The 21,058-nt window shown below is 39.4% G+C and overlaps 1 protein-coding gene across 10 annotated transcripts in view; it reads right to left on the bottom strand.

Moving 5' to 3' along the window:
* ULK4 (unc-51 like kinase 4) overlaps positions 1–21,058 on the bottom strand; it is a 522,462-nt gene that overhangs the window by 225,641 nt on the left and 275,763 nt on the right. For all 10 annotated transcript variants that reach the window (XM_033864682.2, XM_033864673.2, XM_033864674.2 and 7 more), the window contains one exon: positions 19,519–19,624. In XM_033864682.2, coding sequence (XP_033720573.1) covers positions 19,519–19,624 — 106 coding nt within the window. The remainder of the gene's footprint in view (positions 1–19,518; positions 19,625–21,058) is intronic.

The raw sequence follows: 21,058 nt of genomic DNA, 5'->3' as shown, positions 1-21,058 counted from the left end.
GAGATCATATTTGTGAATTTTTCAATACACTGCATCATAACCTACTTGGAGCAGTAAAGTTTAACTCATTTAAAATGCCTGATACTGTCTTAGAATCTAATATCTTATCTTGGGCTTCTCTTTTCTCACTCTAATGATCTGCTTATATGGTCCCATGCGAGGACCACTCAGTTATTTTTAGTACTTATTTTTAAATACTTATGCTAAGTGTATTAATTATACATGACAAATCTACATATATGATCATTTAATCCTCCAAACACACATATGAAATAGGTACCATTATCCTAAAGAAATTAAGACCCAAAATATCTCACCAAATAAACTGTAGACTCAGGATTTAAACCCAGCTATTTCAATGACCATATACCATATTACTTTCTTCCACTCACATGCTAACTTCTCAAATTCTTCCCTAAATAATGGACTTACATATTTCCTTTTTCTGGGAAGATAACTTCAAACCTCCTTGAGTAGCTCTTTGAGATATATTTATAAGAGGTACAACTCATTGTATGCTATTTCCCGACACTATTATAGATTTGCACCTTCTATTATATGTCCCTCCTTCCTATTTTTAACATGCTTTTAATCTGACCTAGCCAAAGAGCTTGTTAAATGTCTTTTCTTTTATTAAAAAACTTTTTTGGTAAGTTATAATATGGCTTTGATATCTCAGAGTATTTCAGATTAAGAAGCGTAAGTGAGCACTGGTGACAAGACTCTTGGGAAGGGGAATAAAGACATTCCATCTCAATGAAACATTAAAGAAGGAAAAGTGGACAGTTCAATCTATTTAACACATAGTTCTCCATATTTCAAGATTAAGGTCAGACAAAATGAAGGAAGCAAAAATAGAATCACTGCTTGTAAGTTTGTAGCTCCCAAAAATTGCTCTGCAAAATCCAAGGTTATGTTCTCAGTTTCTACCAGTGGTTTTCGTTGTGCTCCAAAGCAACAGGATCTGCCCCTTGGAGATTAGTCAGCTGGATTCCAAAAGTGAGGAACTGGGTAAGACCTGGGTAAGCAGCCCCAATTTTAACCATTTTGGTGGCCTTAAAAGAACTCAGCTTCTACTGTCTTACGTATATCAGGTTCTGAATAAACATACGTCGAGGGAATAAATATATGAAACACATCACTGCAGATGAGGTCTGAAGTCAGACAACACATATGCCATAGGGCATACTGCGGCTGAGACTGTGGAACGTGAGCCCTACTCTTATCCACTATCACTCACTCACTACTTGCTCAGTGCATATTGAGCGATGACCACGCACCAGGAACTGTGCAGGGGATGCAACTGTGAATGGGACAGGCAGGTTCCTGTCTCCGTGAGGCTTTCATTCTAGCAGATGGCATGGACATTAACCAATTAATTACATAATTCATATTTTAATTAAAATTGTAATATGTGCAACAAAGGAGAATATGGGATATCAAAGAAGGCTTCCTGGAGAAAATGGTGTTTGAACTGAGCACTGAAGGAAGTAATAAGGTAAGAAGGGTGGGGAATGGTACGTGGGATGGCATGCGGTGGAAAGCAACACAGTACCTGACAGAACCAGAGACAAGGTGACTGTGGCTACAGCACAGACAAAAGAGGGAAAAGTGGCTTGAAATGAAGTTGGTGAAGTAAGAGCTATTGGTTATGTTAATGATTCCAGTCTTGCTCCTAAGAGCAGCAGAAAGCTAGCAGACAGAGTGATATGATAAAATTTGCCCCCTAAAATGATCATTCTGGCTGTCGCTACATGAAAAATACATCAGAGAGTTCTCATCTCCTTCTCCAAGATTCTTCTGTTCCAAGATCAGTCCTCCACAAATCATGAAAAAAATGTCAACATCCTTAACCTTTGGGGAAATGCAAATCAAAACCACGTGCGATACCACTTCATACCATTAGGATAGCCATAATAAAAAAGGACACATAATAACAAGGGTTGGAAAGGGTGTGGAGAAATTGGAACCCCCCATAACACTGCTGGTAGAAATTTTAAATGGTGTAGCCACTTTGGAAAACAGTGTGGCAATTCCTCAAAAGATTAATAATAAAGTTACTATATGACCCTGAAATTCAAGTCCTAGATATATGCCAAAAGAAATGAAAACATATGTCCCCACAAAAACTTGTTCATGAATATTCACAGCATTCACAATAACTGAATGATGGAAAAACCAGATGTCCATCAACTGACGAATGGATAAACAAAACGTGGTATATCTATACAGTGGAATATTATTCTGCAAGAAATGAATGAAGTCCTGAGATATGCTACAATATGGATAAAACTTGAAAACATGATGCTAAGTGAAAGAAGCCAGCCACAGAAGACCACATATTATATAATTCCATGTATATGAAATTTCTAGAACAGGTAAATCAATAAAAACAGAATAGATAAATGGTTTCCTAGACAGAGGGGATTGGGGGGATGTGATGAATGACTGCTGACCAGCATGGGGTTTCTTTCTAGGATGAAAAAATGTTCTAAAACTGATTGCACAACTCTGTGAATACACACACAAAAAAAACCCACTGAACTGTACCATTTACATGGCTGAGTTGTAAGGTATGTCAATTAAATCTCAATAAAGCTGTTTTTAAAACAGTGACTAAAAAGTAGAGGGAGTCCAGGAACAAGCGATTACCATTCACCCAAATGTATCCTCCCCTTCCCCATTCTTATTCTTCCTTCTCTCACCTCTTCATCCTTTGAATGGACTTTCAAAGGGATGCCCAGTAGTGACCCTGGTAACAAATCAATGGCCAACCAGGAGTCCAGGAGAAAGTACAGGGAAAAACCATCAATACCACCGTCCTAAAATTGGCCCTCAATGCTCTCCTCCAGTCTTTCCTGATCTCCAAAATACTCAGGATTAGAGCTGAAAAGAAAACTGGGACCAAGTACGGAGTCCACTGGCCTGAAGTAGGCCAGAGACAGGAACTCACCTGAGAGAGGAAGAAGAGCGAAGGTTGAAATAAAGAAGGCAAGGCAAACCCAGGTGAAAGGTGGGACTGAGAACATCACCAGAAAATATAACAGGGTGCAAATAAACATTTTAGGATTCTGCAACACTGCTTCTGTTCTCTGCTGTGATTTATTCCATACAACTGTCCAACTGGGGCATCTGCGCCCACTGAGCAAGTGAAAGATTCCTGAGAGGCCCCCTCTGCCCCCCACCTCTTGTAGGTCTCATACAGGGCCTCACTGAGACCCAAGTCCTACAGCATGGCTGGAGGGGAATTAAGACAGCATTGCCTATTCCTATAAACAAAACAGAATCCAAAACTAATTTTAGCTTCTTGATTAACTAACAAGAAAAAATGATCTTGATTCCCCGGCTGTATGTCTCCTGCCTCCCTTCCCAATCCACTCTCTACCCTTCCCCACCCAGCCCTGGGTGCAACGCAGGGCCCAGGAAGCTGTCTTTCAGGACTGTGGCGCTTATGTGGGGAAAATATATACCTTGCTCAGCCTAATGAGGTATATATTGCTTACCTTTGTATAAAATTCACAATATTCGGCAGATATATTTCAAAGGTTTTGCAATTTTTAAAAACTTCACTAAAAATGGAGTTGTACTTTTGCTCCATTTGGGTCTGGGAATGTAGATGTAAAATTAAAGTCACTTTTTTCCTATTACCAGAAACATTCAAAAGGGCCTCTAAAAATCAAATCTTTAATTCATCTAGCAAGTCATTATTATTTCCCAAGGATGGTACCAAATAGTGGTAATAATACAGCTATTTGTTGGGAGTCCTTTATTTATTAAGTACTTTACATATTGATACATTATCTCATTTAAATCTTACCAACCCTGCAAAGAAGATTTAAGCTCTATTTTATTGATGAGGAAACCAACTTCACGGTGCTACTGTAAGGACAGAATAGAATGATGGAATTTCAGATCTCCATAAATTTTCACTTTCTGAAAGGAAAATTAAAATAATGTACTCCCTCAGAGAGCAGGAGGTATAAATAACGATCAGACAGGAGACTGACCACAGCCCACAGACAGACATGCCCTTGAGAAGCACAGACTGGCACAGTCTAGGCTGGAGGTCACTTAATACTACTATACCCTGAAACCACTCTTCAAATTACTGCCTTCGCAGGTCAATGTTTTTTTATGATTTTCTGTTAGAGCTTAGGTCTAACTGTATACTTGAATTTATCAATGGAAATTTATAGACACAGGCATTTACGTATAAAGAATTCATCTTACAGCCCACTTGTTAGGGAGGGTTTTGTTAACTACAGCATCTTTCCTGACAGGTTTCAGAAGTCTTTAAGACTTCATTTACCTGCATAGTACCTGAATGAGTCAAGTAATACTACAGCCACTTTACAAGTAGGAAGCCAAGTAAATGGGGAAAAGGGAAAAGTATCTGCTTTTTCTTTGATTCATTCAGTACAGTAAACTGTTGGTTCATATGAGTGGCAAGACAAGAAATGAAAAGATACACTTCGTAGCAATAGAAACTGAAAGAGAACCTTGTGTCTTACCTCGCGATTCCATTAAAGGAAAATATATCTAGTTCAATGAAGGCTTTTCCAGATACCTAGTTTTATGTCGTACCCACATGCAGCACTGAAAACTAATGCTGCAGTGTGTTCTTGTCCGAGAAGGAAGATATAACCTGAGATTTAAGTTGGGATCCTTGTTTTCCTCAAGTTTTATCACAAGCCTATCTTTATCCAAGTATTAGCTTAACAGAGAAGCTGTTCTCAAAGCATCTTTAAGAGAAAAGAAAAGCCAACTTGACATCCACCTTATACTATTCTTAAATGAAGTCTGGTAATATTATCTTACTGAATAATGTCATGTCAAATTCAAGAAATGCCCACTCTATGTTCAGCCTAAGTTCAATATTTTTGAGAGCATTCATATCTTATACATTTCCCCTATAGTCACTTAAAATAAGAACAATTTTTAAAACTAAGAGCTGGATTATACCTACTCATCGCATAAGAATTTACTTCAGATTCAAAACTTCATGTAGATATGTTTAAATACTCTTTGAAGCTAATAGGGACAGTTTGTTAATGCAAAGTTTTAGTGATATCAAGGTAGTGAGAAATCAGAAAAGTTCAAGTACATGATGAAAATAACTGTTACTTAAACATACAGAAGTTTCTCAGGTGACAAGATTTTAAATTAGATTATTTGGGACTTCCCTGGCAGTCCAGTGGTTAAGACTTCACCTTCCAATGCAGGCGGTGCAGGTTCGATCCCTGGTTGAGAAGCTAAGATCCCACATGCCTCGTGGCCAAAAAATCAAGACGTAAAACAGGAGGAATATTATAACAAATTCAATAAAGACTTAAAAAAAATAAATTAGATTATTTGTGCCTTTTCTTTTAACATTAAAATGTAACCATTTTGCTAAGTGAAAGACGCCAAACACAAAGGCTTCATATTATATGATTCCATTTATATGAAATGTCCGGAATAAGCTAATCCACAGAGACAGAAAGGAGTTAGTGGTTTCTGCGGGAACGAACGAATGGGAATGACTGCTAAGGAGTACACGGGATTGTCTGAAGTCATGACAGTGTTCTAGAATTACATAATGGAGATAGTCCCACAACTTGTGACTACACTAAAAAGCAGTGAACTGTGCACTTTAAAATGGTGAATTTTGTGGCATGTGAATTACACCTCAGTGTTTAAACCTACACATTAAACAAGTGAAATTTCACTAAATACAGAAGAGTTAAGCATTTTCTAGAACTATCTTGGAGGTAACATTAAAAAAAAAAAAATCAATCCTTGGGACTTCTCTGGTGATCCAGTGGATGACAATTCACCTTCCAAGGCAGAGGACGCAGGTTCGATCCCTGGTCAGGGAACTAAGATCCCACATGCCATGGGGCAAATAAGCCTGTGCACCACAACTACTGAGCCGGTGTGCTCTAGAGCCCGTGCGCCACAACTAGAGAGCCCGTGTGCCCCAACTACTGAGCCTGTGTGCTCTGGAGCCCGAGCACCACAACTAGAGAGCCCATGCACCACAACGAAGAGCCCACATGCCGCAACGAAGATCCTGCGTGCCGCAACTAAGACCCAATGCAGCCAAATAAATAAATAAATAAAAATTTTTTAAATCAGTCCTAGCTCCCCCATCACAGAATCTTTAGGCATGGAGACCATAGGAACTGCTGATAGGTAGAACAGGGCATTCAGAAATATGAGGGTGCAGGAAACTCACGTGAAATGCTCGAGACCATTAAGGAAATTAAGCCATAGCAGTCAGGGAGTCACAGTCAGGGGCCCTTGTTTGGTAAAAGACTACCATGCTTATTTTGGTGACGTTGACCATGGCCACTGAATGCATTTAAGGATTGGGAAGACAACCCAGAACCAAGCAGAACTTTAGAAGAACCCAACTTCACTGGGCTCCACTGGAGTTACCCCAACTTAGGCAATTTGTTAATGTAAGAGTTTTCACAGCTTACCCTAGAGCTTAGCCCACAGACACGAGAGTCAAAATAACAGATTTTTGGTTTTGTTTTAATTCACTGAGTTATGGGGTGGTTTGTAATCCAACAACAGCCAAATGAACTTGAAATAAACTCCATCTAGAATGAATAGGTATAATTGAATAAATCCCCTCAATAAAGGACAAGTAAAGTGAACACTGAAATCAAGGAACACCAAACATTGACAGATATGTTAACAAGGGATGCTATAAATAGTTACACAGGGTAGTAAAGAAATACACATGCCTCTTATCAATAGTTAGCTGAAAAAACTCAATACAATATTTCTGGCATCTTAAATGTAAAATATTATAAGATAGCAACTGTGATATTACTACAGTCTAAACTTTACTTGCATACTGGAAGGTATTTAATTCCTCCTATAAGTAACTGAAATAACAAATGGTATCTAAGGGACTTCCCTGCTGGTCCAGTGGTAAAGAATCTGTCTTCCAAGGCAGGGGACAGGGGTTCGATCCCTGGTCGGGGAACTAAGATCCCACATGCTGCGGGGCAACTAATCCCATGTGCCACAACTACTGAGCCTGCGCACCTCAACTAGAGAGCCTGCGTGCTGCAAACTACAGAGCCCATGCGCCCTGGAGCCCACGCACCACAGCCAGAGAAGAGAAAAAACAACCCACACGCCATAACTAGAGAGAAGCCGTGTGCCACAATGAAAGATCCCACATGCCTCAATGAAGATCCTGTGTGCTGCAACTAAGACCCTATGCAGCGAGAGGGAGGGAGGAGGGAGGGGAGAGGGGAGGAGGGGGGGAGGGGGAGGGGGAGGGGGAGGAAGAAGGAAGGAAACAAATGTTGTCTAAGTAGTCCCAACAGGGAAAACTAGAATCAACTAAGGTAAAAATCACAGATAAGCCAGTTTTAGTTCAAGGTAAAGAAACACTTTCTAACAATCAGAATTCTTCAAAGGATGGAGTATGCTGCTCCTGTGGGAAAAGGGCTTTCTAATTCCAGACCCATTCACACAGCAATCCCTCAGGGTGACAGCAAACAAGAGTCCGGCTCTGTGTGGGAGCTGAGTCCATACAGCAAAGATTTTCCAACCTGGGTTATCATTAGCCTCACCTGGAACCGTCCTCAGTCCCACTGCTTCCCAAGCTACTGGTCTAATCTTCACAAGTCAACCAAGATAGAGGGGTAAGTAGGTAGTCAGTAATTACCAAACAATTTCCTAATCCTCAGTTCAAATTGAACTGCAGTCTAGCCATAAGTTTCCAAACAGCTTTTGACAAAAATGACTCTGTACTCCCCGAAGGCACCAGCCAGTTCTGCTGGCTTTTCCTCGTGTCTTGCCCAGTGTTTCCTCTGCTGCGGCCACACTGGCCTCCCCACTGTTCCTCTGACCTGCCAGGCAGGCTCCCACCTAGGATTCACACCTACTGTTCTCTCCGCCCACCTTCCCTCAGGTTTATCCCTATGGCTGCTTCTTCACTTCCTTCCAGCTTTTACTTAACAACCATATTGACAGTGAGGCCTTCCTTGGCTCCCCAAGGTAGGATGTCGACCTCACTCCCATCCAGACACCTCATACCCCCTTTTTCTTTTTTGACTCCTTCAGTATTTATCACCGTGTAACATCTAACTTTATCTAATGTAAACTTCTTGTTCGTTTTTTTGGTTTGTTGTCTACTTTTTTCCACCAGAATGTCTGCCCCAAGGCAGAGGTCTTGCCAGTTTTGTCCACTGCACATTCCTTACACCGAGAACAATGCCTGGCGCACAAATACTTGTTGAAAGACTGGATGATCTAGATCAGGGTGGAAAATCATCTGTTTTGTAAATAAATGTTTACTGAAACACAGTCATGTTCATCCCTTTATGTATTTATTGTCTATGGCTGTTTTTCTGCTACAAGAGCAGGACTGAGTAGCTGCAACAGATTATGGCCGACAAAGTCTAAAATATGTAAAATCTGGCTCTTTACAGGGTAGTGTGCCAACCCCAACTGCGCCAGTCATGGTGTCATGTAACGCTCTGGTTCTAAATGTCTAGGTAACTATACTAGACTAAAGACGACCATGGATTCATTGCGGCTCTTCTCATCAAAGACGGAGCCTCTTTCCCTATCCCTAGACCCAGGCTGGCTTAGTGATTTCCTTCAGTCAATAGCACGTGATGGAAGTGACAGAAGATTCCCGAGCCCAGGCCACGAGGGCCCTTGCAGCTTCCACGCAGACTCTTCTTGAATGCTGCCACCACGGGAAAAAGCCTGAGGGCGCCTCCTTGAGGGTGAGCATCACCCCAGCCACACAAGGCTACACACACACACACACACACACACACACACACACACACACACACACACACACACACACACACGAGCGAGTCCAGCTGACACCAGCAGAGCCCAGACTGTGCTGCCGACCCACGAAGAGTAAGCAAATATTATTTTAAGTCACTTAGCTTTAAGGGGTGGTTTATTATCTAACAAAGGCTAACTGACTCAGTAAGATGTATTCATTATGATTTTTAGACTAAGCCCTTAGGGCAAATATTCCACTTCTTCTTCACAAATCCTCACACAACTGTGAAGGCAGTGGCCTCTTTCTGAATATATTCATTTAAATGTAATTTTCGGTTACTTCTTAAGTTGAATCATAGTTTAATAACTGAATTTTACCAGTATGTTGATGTGAAAATTTCAGAGTAGTTTTGGGAGAGTCTGAGTTAGTTACTGTACAAGAGGGGTTGGCAAACCACGGCCAGTGGGCTGGCCACCTAATTTTTTAAAGAAAATTTATGGACACAAGGTCATAACCACTCATGTATGCATTCTCTGTGGCTGCTTTCCTGCTATACTGGCAGTATTGAGCAGTAGCGACAAAGATCATATGGTCCTACAAGCCTAAAATAATTACTATCTCGTCCTTTACAGGAAAGTTTGCCAACTCCTGCTCTGTGACATCATTTTGAATGTTATTCTTAAATATAAAGGAATCTAAGAGAGCTATCAAGTACACCTTCAAAGCCCAAACAGCTCTCATAGTGATTTTCTGGTCTCTTGAGGAAACACCGATTTAGGCAGTTTTATAATAAACCTAGCAAGAAATGAGTGTTTTGATTTCTGACACACCATAAACCAACGGGGACAAACAATTTCCTTAAATGCTCCTTTGGAGGTGCTACAGTTTTTTGGCTACTGCAGTGTGTCATGTACATCCATTATGCTGACAGCTCTGCTGGTAAAACTGAAGCTGGAATTTATATCCATTATCAAAAGGTCATTGCACCGAGATGAGCCCGCAGCCCATTTTAAAATGTTAATAACTCTAACACTTTTTTCAAATATAAACAAAAGGTCTTTGTTTTCTAATTCTTTCCCTAAACGTTTCATTTAAAAATGAAAATGTTTAAGCAAAACACCTGAATTATACAATGCAGCTGCATACTGGAGATGTGTCAATGACTCTACTTCTCAGAGTTTGCATACTTTGTGGGATGCCTACCAGGTGGCAGACGCTGTACGGAGGTCCTCACATATATTACCTACCACACCTCAGTGAGCCTAAGATGCCAGTGATCAGAAGGAACAGTATTATTTTATGTACCACTAAGAACGAAAAAATGCTACCAATTACATGGCACACGCTTTATCACTTAGAACTTCGTCTTACACTCAATGCAAGTGCTCTGAGACTTATTTTGATATGGATTTTCTCATATATTGCCTTTATAATACATAAAAAAGGAAATCTAAGTAAAATTAATCGCTTGAGTTTTTCTAAAACATTCTTCCCATTTGGAGGCTGACTCTTCTCATTTGTCAACTCGGAATCATCAACGTCCCCGTTGCTCCGTAAGCTTTGTTCCATGAGAACACGGATGCAAGAGAGCACTGCAAAGCATCTCTCCTGAGGTCTCTGGGTTCACTTCCAGGGCACTCACACCCAGTCCACAAGGTTCAACACACACATGTCAGCAGCAAAAACTATATCAGGACTGCCATGTGGATAGCAATGGTTGATGTACTTATTTCAGAGATATTAAAATGGGAGGGGCAAAAAAATGTATGCCTTAGAATTCATTCTACCACTGGGTGTTAGTGTGTGGTCTGAGGATGAAACTCAGTTTGACTGGCCTGATACAGCACCGTAATGAAGCACTTCAAGGCAGGAATAATCATTTCTACTCCATCTGCAGTACAGCTCACTTATATTGGGGTGATTTTTTAAGGTATTAATGTTACAAGTTAACTATGTTTGGAAGAGGGAATTTAATTCCGTATGACAAGTAATGAATACATAAACCAATGATTGAGCCAGAATTGATCCAAAATAAAAATTAACAAGAAGACTTCATTCAAGCCAACCATATACATTCAAGCCCATACAGGGGCAGATCATTAGTAACTCTTCATGTGGCCATGCTCCACTGAATCTTAATACACTCTGGGTTGGCAAACATCCAACAGCTCTTTTACCCAACTTTGGAAAAATCAGCCCACACATTTAGTAGCCAAAGGGTCTGGAAAGCAGCAGAGTATAACGGAAAGTCAGACCTGGTGTTATCTCTGGAGAATGAAATCAGACTTTCTGCAGCCACAAGGGCCTCGCCTCTCCTCCCCTCTAACCTCCCCTAGCAAGGGCCAGGAAGGAGATCCCAACCCTGGTGTACTCCTGGAATCCCACTACCCTTCCTCACCCCACCACACTTGCAGCCTGACCACCCTTCTCAGCCTTAAGACCACCTGGACTCAACATGCCCTCTGTCCCTACTCATGCTGTCACAAGAAGCTCAGGACTCCCAGTCACTCACAAATAGTAGAAACAGCAAGAGGATTTGTGCATCTCCTTTCAGAGGCCACATCCCATCCCTGCCCAACCTCTGAACCCCTTCCACTGTGATATTTGGAGCTCACAGTCAGTTATCAGCTAAATCCCTCAAATCATCCACTTCTCATCTATATGTACCTTTTATCTTGCTACTCTACCTGAAACCTGCCCCTTTTACAACCTTGTCTCCTCAGCAGGACCTTCAAGTGATGGATACTTCTTTGTCCACTCTGTCCGCATTTAACACTGGGCCTTAGTGGTGTCGCCTTCTACCCTATTGCTGCTTCTAGACCAGATGTTGGCAAACTTTTTCTTAAAAGGCCCCGAGGAAAATATTTCAGTCTTTGTCTCAACTACTCAACGCTGCTATTATACGACAAAGCCAGCCATAGACAACATGCAAATGAATGGACATATCTATATTTCAACAAAAATGTATTTGTAAAAGTAAGCAGCCAGCTGGCAGGCTATAAGGTACTGAATCTCAGATCAAAAGTCTGTCCCACCTACTTCCCCTCCTCCAACTGCCATCATCCTAGATCACCCCTGCCGCCTTATTCTCTGAGCTCAACGTTACACTAACACTATTCTTCCCATAATTACTTTTGTGATGTCCACTCCACTCCACAAAACATGGCAAGGGGCTAGATATTATGAGAACTGAAGCTTATCCAGTTGGGGAGTGGGGATAGGCTGTAAGAAGAAAAAAAACTATGAATGTAAACTGTCCCTGCATAAATGAAGGCCCTTGACACTTAAGCTTCGTGTTAAATCCGCCTGTGCTTCTTCCGGTGCTCCAAATCTAACAGTCCGCTGAACACAAAATTTCAGTAGATGCCTTCCATCATCATAGGCAATCCTTCCATGCCTGACCTCTCAATTCCCTAAGATTCTGTCTTCTAGGATTTTTTCCTTTATCCTGCCTCGGCCATGCAATGCCATGCTTTCATGGGCTAGTAGCTGCAACCACTGGAATCTCAATTTCAGGCACCTGACTCCTCATCCACTCTCTCAGCTGGCCAATAGGGCTACTAAGAATCTTACAGGCATTATTCCACAGTATCCTGATTCTCAGCCCACCTTAGAGAGGAGAATGTTTTGAAGGATTCATGGGTAGGCTTTTTGTTTAATGGAATAAACTTCAATAAGATTTACAGGAAACTAACAAAGTTTTTGCTAGAATTATAACGTCAGAAGAACCACCAGCTTGGATTAAAAAGGACAGGGATAATTCATTTTCAGAATGAAAAGAGGTGTTGGGGCCCCCTAACTTCCATGCACAGGAATCAGGCTGAAAAACCTACTAAGCTATAAATACGGGTCATTCTTATGGAAAAGGAACAATGATTCAGATGTTTTAATAGTTTGAACAATTTTAATAGTTTGCCTTTCTAGAAATTTCATCTAAGTTATCTAATTTACTGGGATAGAGTTAGTTTATAGTATTCCCTTATAATCCTTCTTATTTCTATAAGGTCAGTAGTAATGACGTACCTATCCGCAAATTAGCTGACTCTTTCTTCTGCCATTTCACATCTACTGTTGAGAACCTCTCGTGAATTATTCATCTCAAGTATTATACTTTTCAACTTCAGAATTTCCATTTGGTTCTTTTTTATAATGTTATCTCTATTGATATTCTCAACTTGTGCAGACATCATTTTCATGCTTTCCCTTTAAATCTTTAGACGTGGTTTCCTATAGTTCTTTGCATGTATTGATAACAGCTGATTTAAAATCTTTGTCTAGTTAATCCAACATATGGATCTCCTCTGAAATAGTTTTATTGACTGCATTTTTCCTGTATATGGGCCATACCTTCCTATTTTTTATTTTTTTGGGCATGCTTTGTAATTGTTGATTAAAACTGAATATCTTAGATCATATAATGTGTAAACTTTGGAAATCAGACCCCCCCCCACACACACACACACACTAACGGTTTTCAGTTACTGCTGTTTTGTTGTAGTTAGTTCAGTGACTTTCCTGTGCTAATTCTTTAAGTCTGTATTACCTGTAGTGTCAAGCCACAGAAGTCTGTGTCATTTAGCTCAGCACCCAGCTAAAGACTGGCCAGAGATTTCCTTAAATGCCTTGAGTCAGTAAGTCTTACACCTTTGCCAAGGGGCTGTGTGTGTGTGTTGGAGAATGCCTTCAACATTTAGGCACTTTACAGCTCCAGCCAGAGAGCCTTCTTCTCTTCTTATAGAGACTCATCAGTTTTTCTTGAATAAACATTCCTTACATTGTTGCAAGCCTATAGTAATTTGGTAATTTCCAGAGCTCACAAAGTTTACTACCAAACTTTTTTTTCCAGTGTTTTTGTTACTTTCATTGCAAGATAGGTTTATGGGGGTCATCAATGTACCCATTCTGGAAGCCTGCCTAGTAAGTTTTCTTTTAAAGAATTTCAGAGAAGAGGGAAAAAAAGATATTCTTTTCTAGTTAAGCCCTGCCTTGTATATTTTATTTCTTTCTGCAGACCTGAGTTTCAGTTTTCATCTGGTATCCCTTCCCTGTATCTTGAAAAGTTAATTTAACACTTACCATTAGGCAGAATATTCCCCTTCCTTTCATTTATCTGAAATGTCCATATTTCACCTTCACTTTGAAAGGATATTTTCACTGAATATAAAAATCTAGGTTGGCAGCTTTTAGTATGTCAACACTCAAGGTATTTTTCTGCTCTTCTGGCCTCTACTGCTTCTGACAAGAGATCAGCCATCATTTGTATTGCTGACCTCCTTGATGTGTCATTTTTCTCTGAACACTTTCAAAATTTTTATCTTCAATTTTCAGAAGTTTGGATATTGTGTCCTTAGGTAGTTTCTGTTTTTCAGTCTTGCTAAGGGTTTTCTTAGCTTCTTGGATCTATAAGCAAATATTTTCACCGAATGTGGGAATACTTTGGCCATTATTTATTTAAATTCTTCTTCTGCCCCATCATCCCTCTTCTGTTTCTGGGATTCCAATTACACATATATTAGAATGCTTGATTACTGTCCCGCAGGTCACTGACGTTCTTTCATTTTTTAAAAATCTTTCTCTTTGTTCTTCAAATGGGAAAACTTTACTAATCTTTTAAGTTTAGTTACTGTTTTTTCTGCAGTTTTTGATCTGCTAAACTCCAGGGAAGTTTTCATTTCAGATATTATACTTTTTGGTTCTAGACTTCTACTTGGCTCTAGTTTTTCATAGATTCCATTTTTCTGATGAAATTCCCTACCTCTTTTCTCTTTGGCTTTGGATATATTTATAATAGTTGTTTAAAAGCCTGATCTACCATTTCACAATATATACACCTACCGAATCATCACATTGTATACCTTAAACTTACACATTGTTGTAGTTCGGCTGCATCTTTAAAAAGCTGGAAAAAACTCTAACCAAAAACAAAGAAAAAAAGTGCAACACATGAAAACTGGTGCAGATTCCTGGTTTTGAGCTTCTCAGAATTTGGGATGATTTTAGGAAGTACAAGAATGCCAAGATGACATGAAATCACCTTGAATAATACAGTGAGAGCATTACTCTCCTTTCAAATCTCCTGATTGTCAAGAAAGCATCAGTTGGGTGCTAGGGTTATCTTACCTCTCTATTATTTGCTAATAAACATTTTTAACAGATAGGAAAAAAGTGCCTGATCGGTAATTCCAACATCTGGGTGATCTTGGGCTTGGTTTGAACTGACATTTTATTATTATTATTATTATTATTATTATTATTATTATCATCATCATCATGGGCCACATTTTCTAGCTTCTTTTTCATGTACATTAAGTTTTGGCTGTATACTTGTCACTGTGGATAATATGTTGTAGAGAGTGTGGGTTATATTGTCATCTCTTAAGTGGTATTTTGTTCTAGCAGGCAGTTAAATTCCTTGTGAATCTTTTGACCCTAAGGGATTAGTTTTATTATTTGTTAGGAAAGGTCTATAGTGGTTTAATCCTTAGTCCTAGGACATGGTCGAAACTCTATGGCAGGTTAGAGTAGCCTTTAGTTTCAGGCTGGTGTAACTTTACTTAGGTGCATAGCAAGGTTTCTTCACTGGCTAGGATGGAATTCCTACATCTCCTATCACTGCATAATTTCTGCTAGGATGGAATTCCTACATCTCCTATCACTGCATAATTCCTGCTATCTCAATTCAGTTCAAAAGAAGAGAGAAAAGAAGAGAGAAAACTTCCTTTAAAAAAAAAAAAGAAGAAGCAACATAGCAATGACACCAAAATCTAGCAAAAAACAGTATTTTTTAAAAAGAAACAGGAAACGAAACTACAGACCAATCCCACTTATGAGTAGCAATGGAAAATCCTGAATAAAAGATTAACAAAGAATTTAAGTAGCACAATTAAAGAATATTATATCACAATTAAGTGTGGTTACTGACTCAAATGCTAGGATGATTTAATATTAGGTAATCTATTAAATATAATCTGTTACATGAATAGATCCAAGGAAAAATCATTTGCTCATTTCCAGAGATGCCAAGAAAGCATTTGACAAAAGTCATTATTTATTCTTGATTACAAAAGATAAAATTTAAATAGATAGGTACTTCTTAAACAGAACAAAAGATTCTGAGGTAATACCAAGGTATCCTCTACCTCATTCTCTTTGAATCTTGCAGTTGGACAAGAGAGGAAAAAGTAGAACTATAAAAGTTGAAAAGAAAGTGGTTACTAATGGTTATTATTATATAACCAGAAAGTAAACAGAATCATTTAGAAACGATTACTATGGAAAATAGTAAGAGAATTAACCTAGGAACAAAGTGAATAAATAGAAATCAAAAACACATGCTAAAAAAATAACTGAAAACTATATTGGCAGAAAATTCCTTATTTCTAACAGCAAGCAAAAAAGGATGGGAAGAAACCTGGGAAGAGATTAACAGCAAGAAATGCATATGGCCTATATAAGGAAAACTATAAAGAAACAAAGTCAAACAAATGGGAAAACATAACATACTCTTAGGTCCGAAGACAACCAATCTCATGTGACTTGCTGGAAGTACAAATTGGCATGTTACTTACAACACCTTGTCAATATCTATGGAAATTACAGATGCATATACCCCTTGATCCAGCTATTCTAACCCCAGGAATTTACCCTATAGATAGCCCTGCTCCCGTGTGAAGGTATGCATGCATAAGGTTATTCATTGCAGAACTATCTGTAACAGCAAAAGATTGGACATTACCCATATCCATTAGAGTACTGGTCTATTCTGACATACTCATAAAACAGAATAGGATGCTGCTGTATAAAAGAATAAATATTTCTATGCACTAAAATCCCTCAACTGTTGGCAATATTTATTACTACTGGGAATGTACATTTTTCTTAGGGGAGGAAAAAAATACTGCCAACATTTAAATATAATGACCACATAGAAACAAAACTCTAAATTCTTGGGGGAAAAAATCAGAACAGGGACTTAATGATCTTATCCACTGACTGATCTCATTCAAGTCTTATTGTTATGAACATTCAAATGAAAGATTTTATTAATATAAAAGTAGTAGACATTATGTTTAAAATGCAACAATATTCCCAACTTGATCTATAGAATCAATGCAATCCCAATCAAAGTCCAAGCAAGTTATTTTATTAGTATCAACAAACTGATTCTAAAGATTATATGAAAAGGCAAAGACCCAGAACAGCCAACACAATATTGAGGAGAAGAACAAAGTTGAAGGACTGACGCTACCCGACTTCAAGACTTACTATAAAGCTACAGACATCAAAGACAGTGTGGTACTGGTGAAAGAATAAGCAAATAGATTAATGGAACAGAACAGACAGTCCAGAAACAGACTCACATAAATATAGTTAAAAGATCTTTGGCAAAAGAGTAAAGGCAATACAATGGAGCAAAGACAGTCCCTTCAACAAATGGTGCTGGAACTAGACAGCAACATACACATACACACACACACACACACACATAAAACCTACCTTATACCTTTCACAAAAATTAACACACACACACACACAAAACCTACCGTATACCTTTCACAAAAATTAACACACACACACACAAAACCTACCTTATACCTTTCACAAAAATTAACTCAAAATGGATCAGACCTAATTGTAAAAAATTCAAAACTATAAAATTCCTAGAGGATAACATAACAAGATGACATCGGGTATAAGTGATGACTTTTGAGATACAACACCACAGACAAAATCCATAAAAGAAATAACTGATAAGCTGGACTTAATTAAAATTGAAAACTTGTCCTCTGCAGAAGACAATACCAAGAGAATCAGAAGACAAGCCACAAAACTGGGTGAAAATACTTGCAAAAGACGGATCTGATAAAGGACATTTGTTCAAAATATACAAAGAATTCCTGAAACCCAACAGTAAGAAAACAAATAACCCAATTAAAAATTAGGTTAAAGATCTTAGCAGAGATCACCAGAGAAGATATACAGATGGAAAACAAGAATATGAGAAAATGCTCCACATCATATGCCATCAGGGAAAGGCAAATTAAAACAATGAGTTACCACTGCACACCTATCAGCATGTCCAAAATCCAGAATACTGACAACACAAACTGCTGGCAAGGGTGCTAAGGAACAGGACCTCTCACTCTCTGTGGGAATGCAAAACGGTGCAGCCACTTTGGAAGACAATTTAGCAGTTCCTTACAAAATCAAACAGTTAGTGTATGATTAGCAACTGCACTTCTTGGTATTTACCTAAAGGAGTTCAAAACTTAAGTCCACATGGACCTAGAGTCTGTCATACAGAGTGAAGTAAGTCAGAAAGAGAAAAACAAATACCGTATGCTAACACATATATATGGAATCTAAGAAAAAAAAAGTCATGAAGAACCTAGGGGTAAGATGGGAATAAAGACACAGACCTACTGGAGAACGGACTTGAGGATATGGGGAGGGGGAAGGGTACGCTGTGACAAAGTGAGAGAGTGGCATGGACATATATACACTACCAAATGTGAAATAGATAGCTGGTGGGAAGCAGCCTCATAGCACAGGGAGATCAGCTAGGTGGTTTGTGACCGCCTAGAGGGGTGGGATAGGGAGGGTGGGAAGGAGGGAGACGCAGGAGGGAAGAGATATGGGAACATATGTATAAGTGATTCACTTTGTTATAAAGCAGAAATTAACACACCACTGTAAAGCAATTATACTCCAATAAAGATGTTAAACAACAACAAAAAAGGTGCACACAGATATTTACAGCAGCTTTATTCAGAACTGCCAAAACCTGGAAGCAACCAAGATGTCCTTTGTTGGGTGAATGGATTAATAAACTGTAGTACATCCAGACAACGGAGAATTATTCAGTGCTAAAAAGAAATGAGCTATCAAACCATGAAAAGACATGGAGAAACCTTAAATAAACAGTACTAAGTGAAAGAAGCCAATCTGAAAAGACTACCTACTGTGTGATTCTAACTTTATGACATTCTGGAAAAGGCAACACTAGGGAGACAATAAAAAGATCAGAGTTTGCGGAAGGCAGGGGTGTGAAGAAGCAGAGCACAGAGGATTTTTAGGGCAATGAAAGAAAAGACACCGTGTAATACTGTAATGATGGATATATATCATACATTTGTCCAAACACATAGAATGTACAACACCAAGAGTGAACCCTATTGTAAACTAAGGACTTTGGGTGACTAGGATGTCAGTGTTGGTCTATCTTTAGTAAAGAACATACCACTTTGGTGAGTGATGTTGACAATGGCGCAGGGGTTTTATGGGAAATCTCTGTACCTCCCTCTCAGTTTGGTTTTAACCCTAAAACTACTCTAAAAAAATGAAGTCCTTAAAAAGGTTTTCATTTTAATATTACAGATATGCATAAAGTGCAACGTAAAGCCACCCTCAACTCATCCAGTCTCATTTTCCAAGGTGCTTTTGACCATATATGCTTTCATTTTGATAGTCACAAATAAGTCTAAATACTCTGCTTACACTCTACTTCTTGGTTTCTCATCTGTAAGGAGTCTGTATTGATTTTGTGCCATGAAGGACAATGAATTAACTCAGAGAATCTATCACAATCTAACGACACTTTCCATTTTTGCTGGTAATGTTATCATTATTTGTACACCTTTAAACATCTATTTTGATTGATCAACTTTAAATAGTACTTCTTGACTCTCTACTAGGTAAAATGAGGAAACTTACAAATAGGCAAAATTCAACACAATCAAAGATGAAGTCTAAGAAGCATTTACCTTGTTCATAAAGGAGCTTCATATTCAAATCTTTGCAGGTGACCAGATTGTTGAGCAATGCAACCACACTTTGCATGGTGTTACCCAGAATGTTCGTCTGATGTTCCTGCAACAGACCACCATTCCATCAGAACAGTACAGAAATAGCATTACATCGTAATAAAGACAAATGATCAAACGACCTCCATCCCTGCATTCTTTTACAAGGTTGAATGATTATCTTTCTGCACTTGGGTGAAGCAGACCCCTCTGTGGCAAGGCCCCATCAGTGCGTTAGGTGAGCGGGAGGCAGTACGAATCGCTCAGTGCCAGCACTGCTGCATGCGGTCCCCTGCCCACGCACTGAGGGACAACCACATAGCCCTCTGTGCTTTCAAAGGGCACCAAAGGAGTCAGAGAGATCAGAGATCAAGTATGTGGAACTTAGGAAACCACATGAAAGTGATTTTGAGATCACAGAAGAAAAACTTCTGAAAGAAATAATTTCTGCAGTTTGGAGAGTAAACTGCTGTTCTCCTTCTTTAGTCTTACACATTGCTGGTTATGTCGGATATGACTTATTGCATCACTGCTTCAGTGTAATAAACTACACTTGGGACCTGAAAAAGTGAATTTTGCTTTCCTTAACGCTTTGCATCATACAGCAGGGAGTAACTTTGGCCTTCATTTCTCATTGTAAAGACACAAAAGACAACTTCTTTGTAACTTTTAAGGGATCTTAAAAATAACTTGGGGCTTCCCTGGTGGCGCAGTGGTTGAGAATCCACCTGCCAATGCAGGGGACATGGGTTCGAGCCCTGGTCCGGGAAGATCCCACATGCTGCGGAGCAACTAAGTCCGTGCACCACAACTACTGAGCCTGCACTCTAGAGCCCGCGAACCACAACTATTGAACCCGCATCCCGCAACTACTGAAGCCCGCATGCTTAGAGCCCGTGCTCCGCAACAAGAGAAGCCACAGAAATGAGAAGCCTGTGCACCTCAATGAAGAGTAGCCCCCACTCGCCGCAACTAGAGAAAGCCCATGCACAGCAACGAAGACCCAACACAGCCAAAAATAAATAAATAAATTAAAAAAAAATAACTTGCTTTAGTTTTGTTTCCTATTCACTCTTCTGAATTTTTTAAAAATTAAACAACTAGCACTGATTGTGATTGAAACTGTAAAATTTCAAATAGTATAAAAATAAAGTCTTTAAGCTCCAGGACTAGGGGAGGCAAGCCAGCTGCACAGAGTATAGAAAGAATGGAGGCACTCGCTCTCAGGACTGTGCCAATGCAAGCACTTGCCGGAAGTGAGTGCTTCTAGGCGGCTAGCTTGTCCCACACTAGCCCTGGCCCCGCCCCTTGGTCACTCTGTTAATAACGAGTCCTATCCTAAAGAGTTATGGGTGTATCAATTTAGTAGACTCCATCCAGACCCTTTCCTATTCATTTTCTCCCTTTCTCTCTCTCTCTCTCACACACACACACACACACACACACACACACACACACACAGAATACATGGTTTGCTCTGTTATCTAAACATAAGTTATAT

This window comes from Tursiops truncatus, chromosome 10, assembly GCF_011762595.2.
Source record: "Tursiops truncatus isolate mTurTru1 chromosome 10, mTurTru1.mat.Y, whole genome shotgun sequence".
Lineage (NCBI taxonomy): Eukaryota > Metazoa > Chordata > Mammalia > Artiodactyla > Delphinidae > Tursiops > Tursiops truncatus.
This window is presented reverse-complemented; position numbering and strand designations above follow the sequence as displayed.